This window comes from Mya arenaria, chromosome 10 (genome assembly GCF_026914265.1).
Source record: "Mya arenaria isolate MELC-2E11 chromosome 10, ASM2691426v1".
NCBI classification, from domain to species: domain Eukaryota; kingdom Metazoa; phylum Mollusca; class Bivalvia; order Myida; family Myidae; genus Mya; species Mya arenaria.
The window spans coordinates 50,911,009-50,928,580 of record NC_069131.1 but is presented as its reverse complement, the minus strand read 5'-3'; the positions used below and the strand labels follow the sequence as shown (position 1 = coordinate 50,928,580).

The following is a 17,572-nucleotide window of genomic DNA, read 5'->3' as shown; positions in this document are numbered from 1 at the left end:
AAACAGCTTTTGTAAATACTTGATCCAATATCTGTACTTATTTTAAACTATATGCTTTTACTTCCATGTCGTATGCTCATTGTTATATTTTGATATGTTATGTTTGTTGTTATTCATGTAGGAAAATAGCTCATTGAGCGAATGTGTTTTTGTTATCATATACCCGGCTTTAAATATAAATTATCTTGTATCTTGTATATTTGTGATAAAATTGAAGGTGAATCTAATTGATTTGAAGTGATATTTACACCAAAAGAGTTGCATCGATATGAATAAATACATGTCTGTAAATCTTAGTTTAGAAAAAAAACAATAAATAATCATTGATTTAAATCTTTATTTTTTTCTTATATTGCAATAAAAATACCCCCTTCCCCCAAAATATTGTGGAACTTAGCTTTTCATATCAATATATTCTGGGACCACTCCCGGATAATGAGATATGGTCGACATATGGACCTTCAGGGTCAAAGTCGTGGTAACCTTAAGATAACTTTCAGCATAAAACCGGTTTCCGATTAATATATGAAAAACTCTTAAGCCTAGAGACCTCAAACTAGGTACAGATCCCTCAAACATGACCAGTACGTAACTATTGTTATGTTATTGGTCAAAGGTCAAGGTCGTGGAGACCTTAAGCTTAAAATCGGATTTCGTTCAATAATTGAAAAATGCTTATATCCACGTACTTCAAGCTTGGCATCCTGATTTAATGCATCTGCTTCTTTTTAATCATGTTTCAAAATCATCCGCGACGTCTTTAATGCTTTGCATCAAAATTAGTATTGTTTATGTTTCAGAAAACAGTTTGTGGTTATAGACTTGGTTCATACCATAAAGTTCGAAACAGCGTTTTATGCGCTTAGAAAGATTGGTAAAGTTCTAGAAAATACTGTTAGAAATTATATTACATATTCATTAAAATACAGGTAATGCAAATCTGTTAAACAGAAGGTACTATATTTATGTTGCATTTTCATCCTGAGCCATGCCACATCGTAAAATTATTTATTTTCTATCTGATATGTTATATCAATTTCTAATGCAGAATATCAATCAATCTCATTTTCAAAAATTCAAATTGTTTAGCTCATTGTTGGACTTTAAAATTCACCTATGACATGTTTGAGTGAAATATGTGATGATGACTTTTAACAATTACAATTGTTCGACAGGTAACGGTAAAACAGTCGAAGTAGCATACGTTAGCTCATATTTTGTACACGTTATCGCTTATATTTTCGCTTATATTTTCCTAACAAATGTTTAAACATTTAATTGGTATTGATGAGATTATATATATGTGAGCATACAGGCGCCCATAATTTGTATTGCGATCTAGCTCAAATTACACTGAGACCCTCATACTGAGGACACACGATGATCAACCGAACCAGGGAATTTTTATTGAAGAGTGGTGGCTGTTAATATGCGAGGAATTCGTATCATTTCATTTCGTAGTTAATTAACACGTTTCAAAAGAGATGTACCCCTTTCGCGCTTCAACAACTATTTTTTGTTTAAAAAGAAACAGGATTAGCTGAATATACGACATAATTGATTACGCGTGCGTTAGGACTTTGGGTTTAGAATTTGCAATATAAAATTTCATATCAATGTGTCCTTTCCTCGTATTTCTAAATTCGATTTCTCCATAAATTACTGTATTTCAATAAAAGTCCAGTTAGTGACGTCAGCGGGTCGGACATGTCCAAACAATACAAACCGCTGACGTCATAAAATGGCGGCTTTGAGATTTCCACAACTGCTAAAACAATCATTGCATGTACACTTTGAAAGGTTAAAAAAATACATCAAAAGCGATTTGTCAAAATTTAATGGTTATATAAAATGTTTGGTAAAATATAAGAAAGATGACACACCACTTCGGGACATATGGCATCATAAAAACCGACCAGTCAGCGCCCGAACGTGAATCGATCTCGGATAACACCTCGATCCGTAAACATCATTGAAGGCTGACTGGCCGGTCATATAATGTCTCAAAGGTGTGTAATATTTCTTAATGAAAGCATGTTTGTGTGTTAAATATGTTATAGTGCATATATGAGTTTTGTCTTGGTATATAACGTGTAAAAGTGAATGCTTGCGTGCGTTTGAGCTTTGTGTGGGTATAGTATGTGTTATAGTGCATGCTTGCGTGTGATAGAACTGTGTGCTGGTAAATAGTATGTAATAGTGCATACTTCTGTGCGTTTGAGCTATATATTGGTATATAATGTGCAATAATATTAGTGCATGCATGCGTGCGTTTGAGCTATATGTTCATATATAATGCGTAATACTGCATGATTGCGTGTTTTAGTACTGTTTTGTAAATAATGTGTAAGTGCATGTTTGGGGACGTTTGAAAGTTGATAGGTGTGTATTGTGTACTCATGCAGGGCGTTAATTAACTAATGCTTGCCAAGGTGTAACGTAATCATGCAAATGGTTAACGCATAACGTGCACTACCCTAACGTGTATATTTTGTATACCGTCCTGTTTTATAATAGGGTTAGTTTCTGAGGACTTCCATCTGCAGAAGCCAAGAAAGAGGATTAAAGCATTAAAAGGACTTATGCAGATGATATCGACCGCAAAAAGGAGTCACAGTTGCAATCGCGTCTTCCTTACGTTAAATATAAAATACAAGACAAAACAAAAGCCGGTCGTAAACTTCACGAGGATTTACTGAACAATTCACGTTTGCTATAGTTAACACAAGGTTTTTCCTCGTTAGCACTTCTTTAAAAAGACTGAACAGGACAAATTACGCAATTATAACAAATAAGTGTGTTGTTTTTAATCTGATTATAATGATTACAAACCGTTTCATTGCATGTCGATACTATCTTCACATTCGCATGATTTGAAAATGCAAGCAAAGCATAGGAAAAATAAGACACAGAGCAAATTGGAATAACCCGACAGAACAGGAATATGTTATGCTTTAAACATCGACTTTAAAAGTTGGAAGGCCAAACCTTGGAAACGACGAAAGTGTGCAATAAAAACCAGAATAGGCTATACTATGGAACATACATCGAATGGGAAAGTTTGATGGCAAAACACGGGATCCTACGAATTTGTTCAATAGTTTCTACAGTATGAAAATCGAATGTATAATGAATAAACCAACATTGAAAATAATAAAAAAAAACTCAACTACCTATGTCAAAGCAATGTGTTTTTTTACATATAGAAATGTAGATTACAAACATCTTAAAAGGTTGATAAAGAATATCTATGACACAATTCGGAATATAGTTTCTTTACCCAAATAGTTCAAAGGTAGCATATGCTCAAAGCAGAAATGATTTACTTATATAGATATATATTCTAAGGTATGTACAAGATGATATGACATTCATCTTAAGTTACATAATAAAAATATGAGAGTAACCTGAGCAAGTATCAACTTGTCTTCAATATTTATATGAAGAACTACAGAAATAAGTCCAGTAGTCGAATGTTTAAACATTAACTCCGTTTAATTGTATGGGGTGGACGCCAAGGACATAGAACACAAACACAAACAATCACAAACAAGAAACATGAATATCAGCACAAATCTTAATAAACAGCACAAGACATATATTGTATATACAATTAGGTGTGTTAATCAAGGATTGTTAGGTCCGCCTTGGAACGGTCGGAAAGATGTAAATTTACCGGGTGTTAAAACTAGTGTGTTTCCACAACCTAAATCTTATCAAAACCTGCATTTACTTGAGGAATTATAAGAATAAAACAAACAATAATAAAAAAGGCAAACACTAAGTACTTCTATGATTATGAATCTCAACTCTATATGCAGACAAAGGAATACAATTCAGAGTACCTTGTGCAAACACATTCCAAATATATGTTGCATTTATTACTTGAAACTATGCAAATCGCAAACAGTCTTAATTGGCAAATGTTTAAAACATTTGTTCTACACTAGGAATAAACAAAGAAATATAATTATAAAGGCAATGAAGAAAAACGTAAACACATTAAAATGAATAGCATATAAATTAATGTTATTGGATTACACCGTGTATACGTTTTGCACACTTTTCGTAGAGATACTGGTGTTTCATTTTCGTTTCTTTAAAGGAACTTTTAAACAGAGCTTAAGCAAATGTATTGATATTAATACATTTTACGAAACATAATATATTTTTGTGTATTTTTGATGTCACGTCGAGCTCACTTTATAAAATGCTCAAATCAATCGGTAAAATGTATTTTCATCTCAAAAACTTCTCCTTCAGGTTGTATACACAGTAAGTAAAATGTGAAGGAAAATGTAGCATACAATGCGTAAAAACAAACATCTCGAAACATCGTTCAGTTTATAAAAAGCAATGATTGAGTTTTTATTTTATATTAAGTAAGTAGACGTTTGTTTAACCTACATATTTGCATCAGTCGATGTGGAGAAGATTACAACTATTTGAATGAGTTAAATACTACGTACATTTACCAAAGCGGAATACCTTTGTTAAATGGTTATGGTTCAAATATTTTCTTCCTGTATTGAGCACTTATTTTTAATCTTGAGTTATTGTGATAAATGGAGTGTCAAGATTCACAAACGAAAGTCTGGTTTCTTTTCAAAATGGTCGAAAAGGGTTAACAAAGGAGGAGCGAAAACATTTAAAGTCAATCTGGATTTGAGTTTAATGCATTAGTGTTCATCTGTGTCCCTTACATGGAGTATGAATATAACAAAACTGAAGGAAACTCTTATTGAATTATGGAATTAAAAAAGGAGAACTTACTACAGGTATATACAAATTAATTGTTTCTTAGTCTCTTCTCTATTTATAGAAACGCTTGATACAAAGTAAGATTAATCTAATCACCATTAACACGTCTTTGACAACTCATTAACTATTTGATTATTTGATAAAGCTATTTAAGTAATTTCCCACCATACTAAGCTTGGCTTATGCTTCTGCAAAGCACCAAGACACACTTAGAATCATCTAAAAATAATTTAATACATGTGATGAAAAACACCGATACATTTTAATTTATTGTTTATGTCCAACAGGCGAGTGGAAAATGTATTTTTCGTTTTGTTATTTTACAAGATATATATATATATATATATATATATATATATATATATATATATATATATATATATATATATATATATATATATATATATATTCATCTTAGACGATACTTCAGTGCCATTATAATGAAATGCCCGGTACTAATACTGTTGTGGGCAGGAGCATGTATGCCAGGTAAACAGCCATCTATGACGAGTTTTCAAATCCCTTATTATGTAAGGTTTTGTACCAATCAAACTGTGGATAGGAGCATGTATTCCAGGAAAACTAGTATCGAAGACGAGTTTTCCACCACTCATTATGTTAGGTCTTGTACTAATTATACTGTGAGAATGAACATGTATACCAGGTAAAACCCTATCGTATACTTTATCCGTACCATTATTATGAAAACCTTGGTTCTTATCATACTTCGGCAACAGTCTGTATACCAGGTAAAAACTTATCTTAGACGTGTTTTCGACCCCTCGTTATATTAGGTCTTGTACTAGTTATACTGTGAGAATGAACATGTATACCAGGTAAAACCTCATCTTATACAATTTGTCCATCCCATCATTATGAAAATGTCTAGTAGTAATTATGCTGTTAGAAAGAGCCTGTTTACCAGGTTAACACCAACCTTAGAAGATATGTCGTTCCCATCGTTATACATAGCTTGGTGCTAATTATATTGTGGGCAAGAGCATGTATACTAGGTTAAAACCAATCTGAGACGATACGTTCGTCCCATCGTAATGCAAGATCTGGTACTAATTATAGTTTATGCAAGAGCATGTACCAGGTTAAAGCCAATCTGAGATGATACGACCGTCCCATCGTAATGCAAGATATGGTACTAATTATAGTGTATACAAGAGCATGTATACCAGGTTATAACCCATCTGAGACGATACGTTCGTCCCATAGTAATGCAAGATCTGGTACTAATATAGTGTATGCAAGAGCATGTATACCAGGCTAAAACCAATCTGAGACGATACGTCCGTCCCATTGTAATGCAAGATATGGTACTAATTATAGTGTATACAAGAGCATGAATACCAGGTTAAAACCCATCTGAGACGATACGTTCGTAAAATTGTAATGCAAGATCTGGTACTAATTATAGTGTAGGCAGGAGCATGTATACCAGGTTAAAACCAATCTGAGATGATACGTTCGTCCCATCGTAATGCAAGATCTGGTACTAATATAGTGTATGCAAGAGCATGTATACCAGGTAAAAACCAATCTGAGACGATACGTCCGTCCCATCGTTATTCATGATCTGGTACTAATTATACTGCGAAAATTAACATGTATACCAGGTAAACACCCATCTCATACGATTTGTCCGCCGCACCATTATAAAATTGTCTAGTATTAGTTATGCTGTTGGATATACCCTATTTACCAGGGTAACACCAACCTTAGACGATATGTCATTCCCATCGTTATATATAGCTTGATGCTAATAAAAATGTGGACAAGAGCATGTATACTAGGATAACAATCTGAGACGATACGTTCATACACTCGTAATGCAAGATCTGTTACTAATTATACTGTGGGCAAAAGCATGTATAACAGGTTAGCACTAATCTTAGACGATACGTCCTTCGACCATTATAGAAAGCCTGTTACTAATTATAATGTGGGCAAAAGCATGTATAACAGGTTAGCACTCATCTTAGACGATACGTCCTTCGACCATTATAGAAAGCCTGTTACTAATTATACTGTGGGCAAAAGCATGTATAACAGGTTAGCACTCATCTTAGACGATATATCCTTCGACCATTATAGAAAGCCTGTTACTAATTATACTGTGGGCAAGAGCATGTATAACAGGTTAGAACTCATCTTAGACGATACGTCCTTCGACCATTATAGAAAGCCTGTTACTAATTATACTGTGGACAAAAGCATGTTTAACAGGTTAGCACTAATCTTAGATGATACGTCCTGCCACCATTATAAAAAGCCTGTTACTAATTATACTGTGGGCAAGAGCATGCATAACGGGTTAGAACTCATCTTAGACGATACGTCCGTCTCATCATTAATAAAGACCTTGTAAGTATTATACGAAAGTATTTCCTTTACTATAATCACAAATTCCAATATATATATATATATATATATATATATATATATATATATATATATATATATATATATATATATATAGATGGTTATTCAAGTTACAACTGTACAGGCACTTGACACTCAAACTGCGCGACATGTAACCATTATGAATAATCGCATTGCACGTCATGTTATAATGAATGTTCCGGATCATCATGCAGATTTCCTCCGAACTGTGTCTGTAAAGAAGATAGTGACCAATGTAATTCTTGCGAAAATATATACTCGAACCCAGGATACAAATGTCAATGTCTTACAAAGTTTTGCATAATGAATTACTGCAATGTTTGCATCAATAGAACATTTTATGATCACGAGGGCCTTAACAGTTGCTGCCCGTGTCCTACTGCCTGTAAAGACACAATTTGTTCTTCTCAATACCAATGTTTAAGTGGGTGTGTAAAGGGTATGTATGGTAATGATTGTTCCAAGAAGTGTGCAGACATTCATAGTATGTGCCAAAGTTGCTCGCAAGATACAGGGAGGTGCACGCGCTGCGATGAGTGGTTTTATCCAGATTTGAATGGAAATTGTATTGCCTGCAGTACAACATGCACCGATCGTAAATGTGAATGGGCAGTGGTCGATGTATTGCAGGATGCATTGACGGATATTGGGAAACCAATGTGTGAACAGCTGTGATATTCTTTGCAGGACGTGTGACAGAATGACTGGTGAATGTACTGGTTGTATTCATTCATCTTTGTATGGACCACATTTGTATAAACGTTGAATGCGACATAGTTGGTAAATGTGTGATCGGTTGTATTGAGGGTTACGGGTGAGTAAGATGCAAAGAGCAAGGTTCGTGGTATTTAAGACAAGTTCCAATTGAAATAATTTTATATTTTCGAAAATTTAAATCCAACAAGACTTTAACATTATTATCTCTTCAGTTACAACTGCAAGTGCATCTGGCAACAGTGTATGACTAACTACAGATATAGGCGTCATTGGAATTGTTGTAGGACTTGCAGCTGCATCGGTGCTAGTGGTTATTCTCAGAACAAGGTAAAGTTGCGTGTACTTCACTCAAATATTGAATGTGTAACATAGGTATTTACAGTTGTAACATATAGATTAGTACTATTTTTATGTAATATCTGTATCATTTAGAGTCGACTGCTTTCATGATATGCATTTTGTGTAAGAAAATATACCGTACTTGAAGCACAACAGTCGTGAGAATATCGCTACTGATTGTTCAAATATCGCATCTGTATAGAGTATGCATCTTTATGAAGTATGTCAAGCTGTTTATCATTTTATAGAATATGCTTCGGCAAAAATGAACGCCACAGTCTTATCTGCAGATATAATAATAATAGAAAAATATTGTGTACTAGCATTGATAAAAAAAGGTTTCGTTGTTTCAAAGCGATATGTTATGTGTTCGTAGGCGGCAATAATGTGTATGGAAGTTTATATAAGAAGACACACAACAGTATGAAATGATTGAAACCGCCTCAAATTCTTGTTAATGACAAAAGACAAGACGGGACAGAGAGGGAATACAACGCCGTTGTTAAATCTTAATATTACAACGAGCGTTTAACAATTTAAACATAAAACAAATGTCATATGTATTTGCGGCAGGTAAAATTCACAGCTGTCTTTTATGATTTACAAAGAGGTTTAAGGCTAGTAGGCGATCATTCGGCAGGTCGGTGAGATTCTTCGTGATTTTGGCGGTGTGTTGCATAAGGTTTGTGAAGCTGACTAGTTTCATTTTTGGGATTGTGAGAAACTTTAATTACGCTCAAACATCACCCTGTACATGCATAAATCGTGTTTTATTTCGATAATTATGATTAATCTCAAAGTTATGCTTTACTGAACACACTTTTTGCACTTTTAGATATTAGAAATAAGTTTTAGCAAACTTTTTAAACACTGAAAGAGATATTGTTCTGATACTTTGAAAACTAAATCTAGAATGAAGTTAACAAGTGTATGCGTTCAATGTTACAGCGGCAATTCCTTCTCAGCGGGTTAACTATTGCACATATATCATTTTTACAATAACATATATACAATAACACTGGGTCAAAGTTGTGTGCGGGGATGGTTCTTTAGTATATATAAAACTGTCGTTATAACTTGTTTGACGCAATAAATTGCTTCTTTTTTTCTATTCCTTCTTCTATATATTGTCCGGAGCAGACCTCAAACACTACTTAAACTAATTTTTTGAAACTTGGAACATTTATTAAACTTTATCGATCAAGATGCTCTTAATTATAATTGAACACGGTAATCGATTGATTATACATGCATGCTTATCCTTAAAGATTACAAGTTATGTATAAAGATTGTACAGACGATTTCGTCGTATGTGCACATTATCCGCCAAGTATGAGACATATTCATTATTGTCATAAATACTTTTCCGTTTATCTCGAAGAATATAAATGTGTATTTAAATCTGCAATTACATTTCTCTTAAATAAATATTTCTTAAAGCTACACTCTTGCAGATTTACCGTTTTTACAACTTTTTTTATTTTTTGCCTTGAAAAGAGCAAATCTTTGCGTAAATATCTGCAAACCAATGATTAAAGATTGTCGACAAAAGATCAGAGCAGAGATTTGCATATTACCGTTCAAAATATAATGTTTTATGGACTAAACCGTTACTAACGGTTTAAGAAAAATGCTTAAAACATAAAGAAATAACAAAAATATAAAAGTATGTGATCTAATTTTTTGTCGTCTGTATTACTGGTTTCCATGGATTTTCGCAAAAAATCGTTTCAAGACAAACAATAAAATCATAGTCTAAATCTATGAGAGTGCAGCTTTAAAAGTAGAGTTTAAACACCAAACGTCTATACTCAGCAAAGACTTGTATCAGTCGCTAATCTGCATTTGCATAATTTTATATGATTATTATCGATTTATATGTTTTGCTTGTTATTTGATTTGTCGTATTATAATAAATATAACATTGGACGATTGCGTTTTTTATTGTTTTTTATATATTCTGTTACGCCAAAAGTACGATTCATATCAGTTAGTACCATACTATCAAATTAATATGTTGTGTAATTATGTTTGTTGTAGCTCTTCTTTTAAGGACAAAATACTTGTGAATAAACATATATTAGCACTTTGTCACTCCTAATATCATTAAGTGCTCTAATGTTCATTTTGTCTACTAATGCGTAATATAAAACTGCGTAAAATCCCAATGTTTCATATCTTTTGTTTAACAAGTTTAAATTTGGACCATTTTTCTTCCTGTTTTGCACACTCTGATTTGCATGTACATGTGCTTCATTGATTTCAACAGTAACGTTTGAAAACAGCCGGTAGTTATTTAAAACAAATGTTTTACATCTTTATATTTTAACATTTTTATCACAAAAGAAAAACCTCATACTCTTTTTGCACAATGTTAACATTTCTGACATCAATTCTTGGATTTATATATGATATATTTCATTTGGTGGCACGTGTTCAGATAATTACACAAACATTCAACAATTCAGGAAAATCCTTTTTTTTAATACGTTTTACTTGTGCAATTAACATGATTAACATAACAAAAATGCACTATTATGGTTTAATTGCTGAGCTTGTTTATGACGGCAGAATCGTTTATGATCCTCTGCCCGTTAAAAGCCTTACGTGATACCTCTAAGCTCGCATCGCAACGAAAGTCGCAAACCATTGTGTTCCGATGCTCAATAGATGTTTTATTTCATTCTTTTGAAATACTATGAAATGTTAACGAACGTAATATGAAACAACATACTCGTATTTTGATAAAAAATTATTAAATATCGGCAGCAAATCAAATATACAAAACTTCGAACTCTTGTTTCCATGGCTGCCTTAATCATCGATTTAATATTTTGCGACCAATTTTAAAATATATCATGCAACAAGTTTAGAAACCTGAGTTTTAATTTTATTACATAACTAAAAAAACACATACCAATTTAAAAATGGATGCGTTCGAACTAAGTGTGACATTTAATGTGTAATCAGTTAACAGATTGTTGATTGATATGTTTTAACGTCGGTATTTAATCGAACGATGTACGCACTATAATAGCATGCACTGCCTTAACGAAAACGTTTCTGAGGACGTTACTATATGCAGATGCCATTCACATAGTTTAATGCCAATACAGATTTCAACGTTGTCCGGTTAGCGCAGTGGTTAGCGCACTCGTTCTCACCAAGGCGACCCGGGTTCGATTTCCGGCCTGGGCGCATGTGAGTTTGGTTAGTGGTCACCAAGCCGGACAAGTGGATTTTCTCCGGATACTCCGGTTTCCCCCACAACACAAGACCACACTCTCGCGCAACATCGTGCCAACGAGAGTGATTAATATAAGTTGTAATAGCTTGTTTCACAATCGTTGTAAAATTAAATAAAGTTTAAACGTTCAAAAAAAGTTGTGTCTTTGTTATTTTTTCATACAATATACTATACAAAGCATTCACTCGTTGCAGAAGCACATGAAACAAAAAGAAAGACACACACTATTAGTTCAATAGTACAAATGATACAACAGGGACAAAACAAGAAATCCAACGAATACTATATTGAGAGACACACGGTAAAGGTCTAACATACACCAAACCAGATATAGCACAAAACAACACAGTGACACTCTCTTTCGCAACGTCATCAGAAAATGGCATTACACAAACGCTTGTTTTCAATAAATGTGTTATGCTCCGAACATCGACAGGGAAAGTCAAAAGTCAAAATACGGGAGACAAAGAAAGTGTTCTATTAAAAGGCTATTAATTAAATTTCTAAATAAGCAGTTTCCGTCTGATGGAATAAATCTTATACTATTAATTCAGTTTCAAATAAGGCAATATTCCGCAGCCTGAATGAATCTTTTACTTTTAGTTGTCCGTAAACATCGCTGTTACCATTCAACCTTGATTCTTTTGTCTTTATGTTATTTTTCATAATGCGGATGTAAATGTGCGATCAGTCAACAAAGGATATTTTGTTTGTGTGAGCACAGACATTGATTCGCCGTGGCTTATCTGCTTAAGTTTTAACACGCGATGGCTACTAACCGATGATGGGTATTGCGCATTGATATTTATTTTAAAATTCATACGAAAAAAGTGTTGGCATTATAAATTTAGGATTAACAAATACGCAGGTAAGAATATGAAACTATTTTTGTCATCAGACAGAATATCGTGATCGACCTTGATCACATTTAGCTAAATGTCTTTTAAAATTTCTTTACATGCACAGTCATTTTTAAATGCAACATATCCTTTATCAGTTTTGAAGCTCAAATCTATGAATACGACGTCCGTCAATATTCAATGAGTTTTCAAAATACCATACATCAATCATGATTGATCATATATGGCAGAAAAAATATTTACGTTTTATATCATATCGCTTACCCTATGTATTAACTACGATTAATACTTAAGACTTAAGGGGTTTGTTATAACATACATACGGAAGCGTATATAGTTATACCATTACATTATTTGCCGATTGTTTTGTGTTAAAAGTTGGGTACATTATATTTTAAGCATCTAAATACGTGAAATAATCATATTTGATAACGAAGAAGCATGCATTCTTTATTAAAACATAATTTGAAAAACATAACTATTATATATCATTTTGCATACATATACGTTGTGCATTTTCTATATTTATTATTTAATATAACTTATTCAAGACAATGATTGTCATTTGTGATGTAACGTTTAATTTGATACGGTGTTAGTCAATCATGAACAGTTTAATTATACGAGGATAGCTGCACGGTTTCAGTTCTTTATTATGACTAACGTTTTTATAATTATTATTTCAAGGTTCAGTCATGATTAACCTGAATGTCCTATTGTGGGTAACCCTGGGCACATTAGGATCTTGCGCTGAAGGTAAGGGCAAAATCAGAAGCATTTATGGTATACTTTGTACTATAATAGTTTTTTTATAACTATTACGGACCAATATGTTTTATGTGTTGTAGCTTCACCTGCTCCAAATTACAACAAAAACAGATACATACTGATTGCAGTTATGCTTCAATAAAAGGAAGGTACTTTTATAATTTATAATGTTACAAATTTTCGCCACTTTTAATTCATTATATTATGTTTTGATTCGTATACTCAAGTTATGCTGGTTCTCAGTATGTGTTCGAACGTTTCCGTTTTAGTGACAGTGGTTATAAATGGGACGGTGGTGGACTGTAGAGGTTCACCATGTGCTTGTTGTAACGGAGGAGTGAAACGATGTAACTGGGAAGAGTATTGTGATGCTGGCTGCGTTGATACAATATGGGGGTATAGATGTAAAAACATCTGTTATGGAAACTGTTATACATGCCAACAGGAGTTTGGAATACCATGTAACGAATGTAAGAATACATTTTATGATGCAAGCAGTAACTGTAATGAGAGCTGTTCAGTCGGTTGTAATAATGGAAGCTGTTTTGATGATGGAACTTGTAGTCAATGCACTGAAAATTTTGAAGGCGTTAAATGCGAGACATGTAATCAAGGAAAATATGGTTCTAATTGTTCAAACGATTGCCTCCATCAAAACTGCCGATGTACAAATGGAACTAATTGTGATTCTTGTAAAGCTGGATTCTACGGAAGGACTACCTACTGTCAATCACCTTGTTCCGCGGGATGTCAGAACGGCGAATGCAATGACGATGCAAGTTGTACATGTCGACAAGGCTTTGTTGGTTCCCTTTGCATGGAATGTATCACTGGACATTATGGAGAAGAATGCGACACGAGATGCTCTGGTGGATGCAGTGACAGTATGTGTCTGCGAAATGGAACATGTAATCAATGCAGGCCTGGTTATTATGGAGAACAATGCAACAATATATGTGCTTCTGGATGCAGCGATGGGATTTGTAAAAGAAATGGGGCATGTACCTGTAGGCTGAAATACACAGGTTCACATTGTGACTCGTGCGAAAAAGGAAGATACGGTGTTAATTGTAAACACGAATGCTCTGTAGGTTGCATCACATCGTCCTGTGGAAAAGATAATGGGTTCTGCAATTGTCTTCCTAATTTTAATGGCAAACAATGCTTGTTATGTACAGACGGATTCTATGGGACATCTTGCCAACTCCATTGCTTTGATAAATGCATCAACAAGGCATGTTCAATGTCAGATGGCAAATGTACTTTCGGATGTATGGATGGGTTCACTAGCGATAACTGTACAGCGCATTGTCATGCGGACTGCAGGGCATGTGCACAGCACGATCCGTTAATATGTACTTCGTGTTTCAATGAGTTTAGTGGGACAAACTGCAAATGTCCTCCGAACTGCAATTGTGCATCGGGAAGTGACATTTGTTTGTCGTGTAACAACACCTACATGTATCATGATAAGCAATGCAAATGTCACGCACAGAAATGTTGCATTGACCAGGGATGTAATGAATGCATCAATGCGAAATATTTTTCTTATAAGAATAGTTGCTGCGAATGTCCAAATTCTTGTAAAGACGGACTTTGTTCGTCAGGACACAGTTGTCAAAATGGCTGTGAAGATTTATTCTACGGATCGTTTTGTTCCTTGAAATGTACGGATATTGACAACAAATGTTTCAAATGTGCGCAAGTAGATGGGTCCTGCTTACGATGCACAGAAGGATATTTTCCAAATGTAAATGGAACGTGTATGAAATGCCTATTATCATGTAAGGAGAATGCGTGCGATCCAGACAATGGACGGTGTAGTAAAGGCTGTAAAGATGGTTTATGGGGTATTCATTGCACAGAAACGTGTAACCTTCTCTGCAAGACTTGTGACAGAATGAATGGTGATTGTATTGATTGTGTACACCCAGTCTTATATGGACCGATTTGCAATTTGTCCTGCAGTTCTTCTTGTATAAGCTCGAAATGTAATGATGATGGAGAATGCTTAAACGGTTGCTCTGATGGTTACACAGGAGTAAAATGTGACACAGGTAAATTAACATATTTCGACCACGATAAATGTTAAAACAATATACTGTCACTTTAAGTTAAAAGTAAATCTTTCACAGGATTTGTTATTCCTTTATCCAAACATTAATAGAAAAGACATATTTAAGCTGCACTCTTACTGATTGAACGTTGTGACAACTTTTTTTTATTTTTTGTCTTGGAACGAGCAAATTTTGTGAAAATCCATGGAAACCAGTTATATAAGAATGCTGACAAAAAGTAAATCGCAGACTTTTACATTTAAGTTCAAAAATTGATGTTTTATGCATTTTATTTAAACCGTTATTAACCGTTAGTTTTTTTTTTTAATTCATTGTATTGTTTGTTATGATAGTTCAAAAGACCAGTGAAGACGTTCGAAGTAGTGCTGGGATGGTTGTGGTCTGGGTTGTCGTAGGAATATCAGCTACTTTGGTGACTCTTGTTATAATAAAAAGGAGGTAAACTCACTTCTTTTTTAATTCAGTTTTAATATTAAAAAAATTGTCAGTTATTTTCGAATTCAGTTTGAAATATTAATGTGTTATTATTGAAACTTTACTTGTGTTGAATATACTATTATTTGACAGACACATTGCGATAAAGGTTATCGGGGAAGTACGGTCAGCGATTAAAAATGGGCGTTCGAAAACAGGTAATACAGTTATCTGTTTTGTTATCTGTTCCTTTGATATCAATGGACGTAAAGCATGAGAATTAAAATATTGTTACATTTTTTTTAACAACACGTTTGTGAATACCTCATAGTACCATATGATTGAGATGCCTCTATAGTAAGTGTAAATAGCTTTTGGGACGTTTTATAAAACCTAAGGGTTAACCATATGTAACATATAAGGGTTTCTAATATAATTATTAATCAAGGAGTAAGGAGTGTAACATGTTTCACCAAATGTCACAATCGAGTCGCTGAGTAACAGATCGGATTCTTTTTTAGATATCAATAATGTGTATGAGGATATTGACGATGTAACTGGTGATCCTTCACATAACCAGGAATATGAAATGACACAAACATCGACTGAAGGAGTTGAAAGGCGTTCTTGCCAATATTCAAATACAACATTACGACAGTGTTATTGATTAATTGTGCAGCGCAATGTTCAATAATCCTAACCATATGCGAGCACATTAACATATTAACGGGATGATGTGAGATGTATGTAGCTGACACTATGTTTAGCTATATTCGAAAAAAGATAACCCACTTAATTGTCTTTATTAAGTAACATTGAAATATTCAAGAGCGTTCCCGAGTAATGTTACAGATACTGTGTTTAGATAATTGATCAACAAAATGCAACGAGTACGCGGGAATTCAACGATAGTAGTGTATATATAAGCGGTGTGTAGAGAACAACACAACATTTGAAGACCAGGTCTACGCATAAAAGTGTAAAACACGGACGGCTGACAGTATGATATTGTGTTATAATTTCTGTAAATGTAATCTTGTGTAGCTGTGGCATGTGAATTATGTGTAAACTCGAATAGTCCCTAGACAGTGGGTACCCGTATAAATAAAATCGGCAAACATCTCGATAAGTATTGCTATCGATACCATATGTAAGAAAAACACTTATACCTCTAATCCACGAGTTGTGTTTGTAGACACGAAAACAGAACTTTACGAGGCATTCTTTGCTTAAGACGACGTTAATTATTTGTTATAGTCCTAATACAAAATGAATGCATGATATTTTCAATGCATATGGCATTAGTACAATGAAAAACACAGGGATAACTGAAAGACTGTTCCTGGTCAACGTCGTTAATACATGTGAACATGAACTATGTAGAGTAAAATTATTAATCCTAGCCTATGTCCGCGTGATAATTTTTGAAACGCATATGACGAGGCTGTTCCTGGTCGTCGTACTAAAAACATGTGCACATGTACTACAATTATGTAGTGAACTAAATTATGTAGTCATAGCTCAGTGAGTACGCATGAATATCTGTTCTGGAAATCAAAGTCTGTCTTGATACATTGTTGAAACATTAACATGCGTTACGCGCTACTACAAGGACGTAAGGAGATGCGAAAGCGGACATGATAAGAGTACATTAACTGGTGTATTTGGTACATAAAAGGTCTGACTTAAAAATGCCAAATTAACCTTATAAGTTTGATTGCGTGAAATACCAAAACGTGAGATTCAGCGAGAATTCTAAATTGACGATGCATGTTTTATTTGAAGAGAAAAAGCTATTAACTTGAATGTTTTTCTCTCATATATAAAGAATTTGTCTGAAGAGATTTTTCAAATCCATCATTCGTGATGTTAAATGTTGATGCATTGTGAATTTGAAAGGGTTTTGTTTACTGATTACTAATTTGTTGAAAAATATCGAAAAACATGAACTGCCGTTTGTTATTTGTTTTTCATTT

The 17,572-nt window shown here is 33.9% G+C and overlaps 1 protein-coding gene across 1 annotated transcript; it reads left to right on the top strand.

The window, feature by feature from the left end:
- The first annotated feature begins 12,285 nt into the window (after nucleotides 1-12,285).
- LOC128206111 (multiple epidermal growth factor-like domains protein 10) lies at nucleotides 12,286-17,355 on the top strand. Its single transcript, XM_052908313.1, has 6 exons — nucleotides 12,286-12,344; nucleotides 13,024-13,092; nucleotides 13,374-15,161; nucleotides 15,515-15,620; nucleotides 15,750-15,814; nucleotides 16,118-17,355. Exons 2-6 carry the CDS (start codon nucleotides 13,032-13,034, stop codon nucleotides 16,261-16,263), a joined length of 2,166 nt encoding a protein of 721 aa, XP_052764273.1. The 5' UTR covers nucleotides 12,286-12,344; nucleotides 13,024-13,031; the 3' UTR covers nucleotides 16,264-17,355.
- Nucleotides 17,356-17,572: the final 217 nt, after the last annotated feature.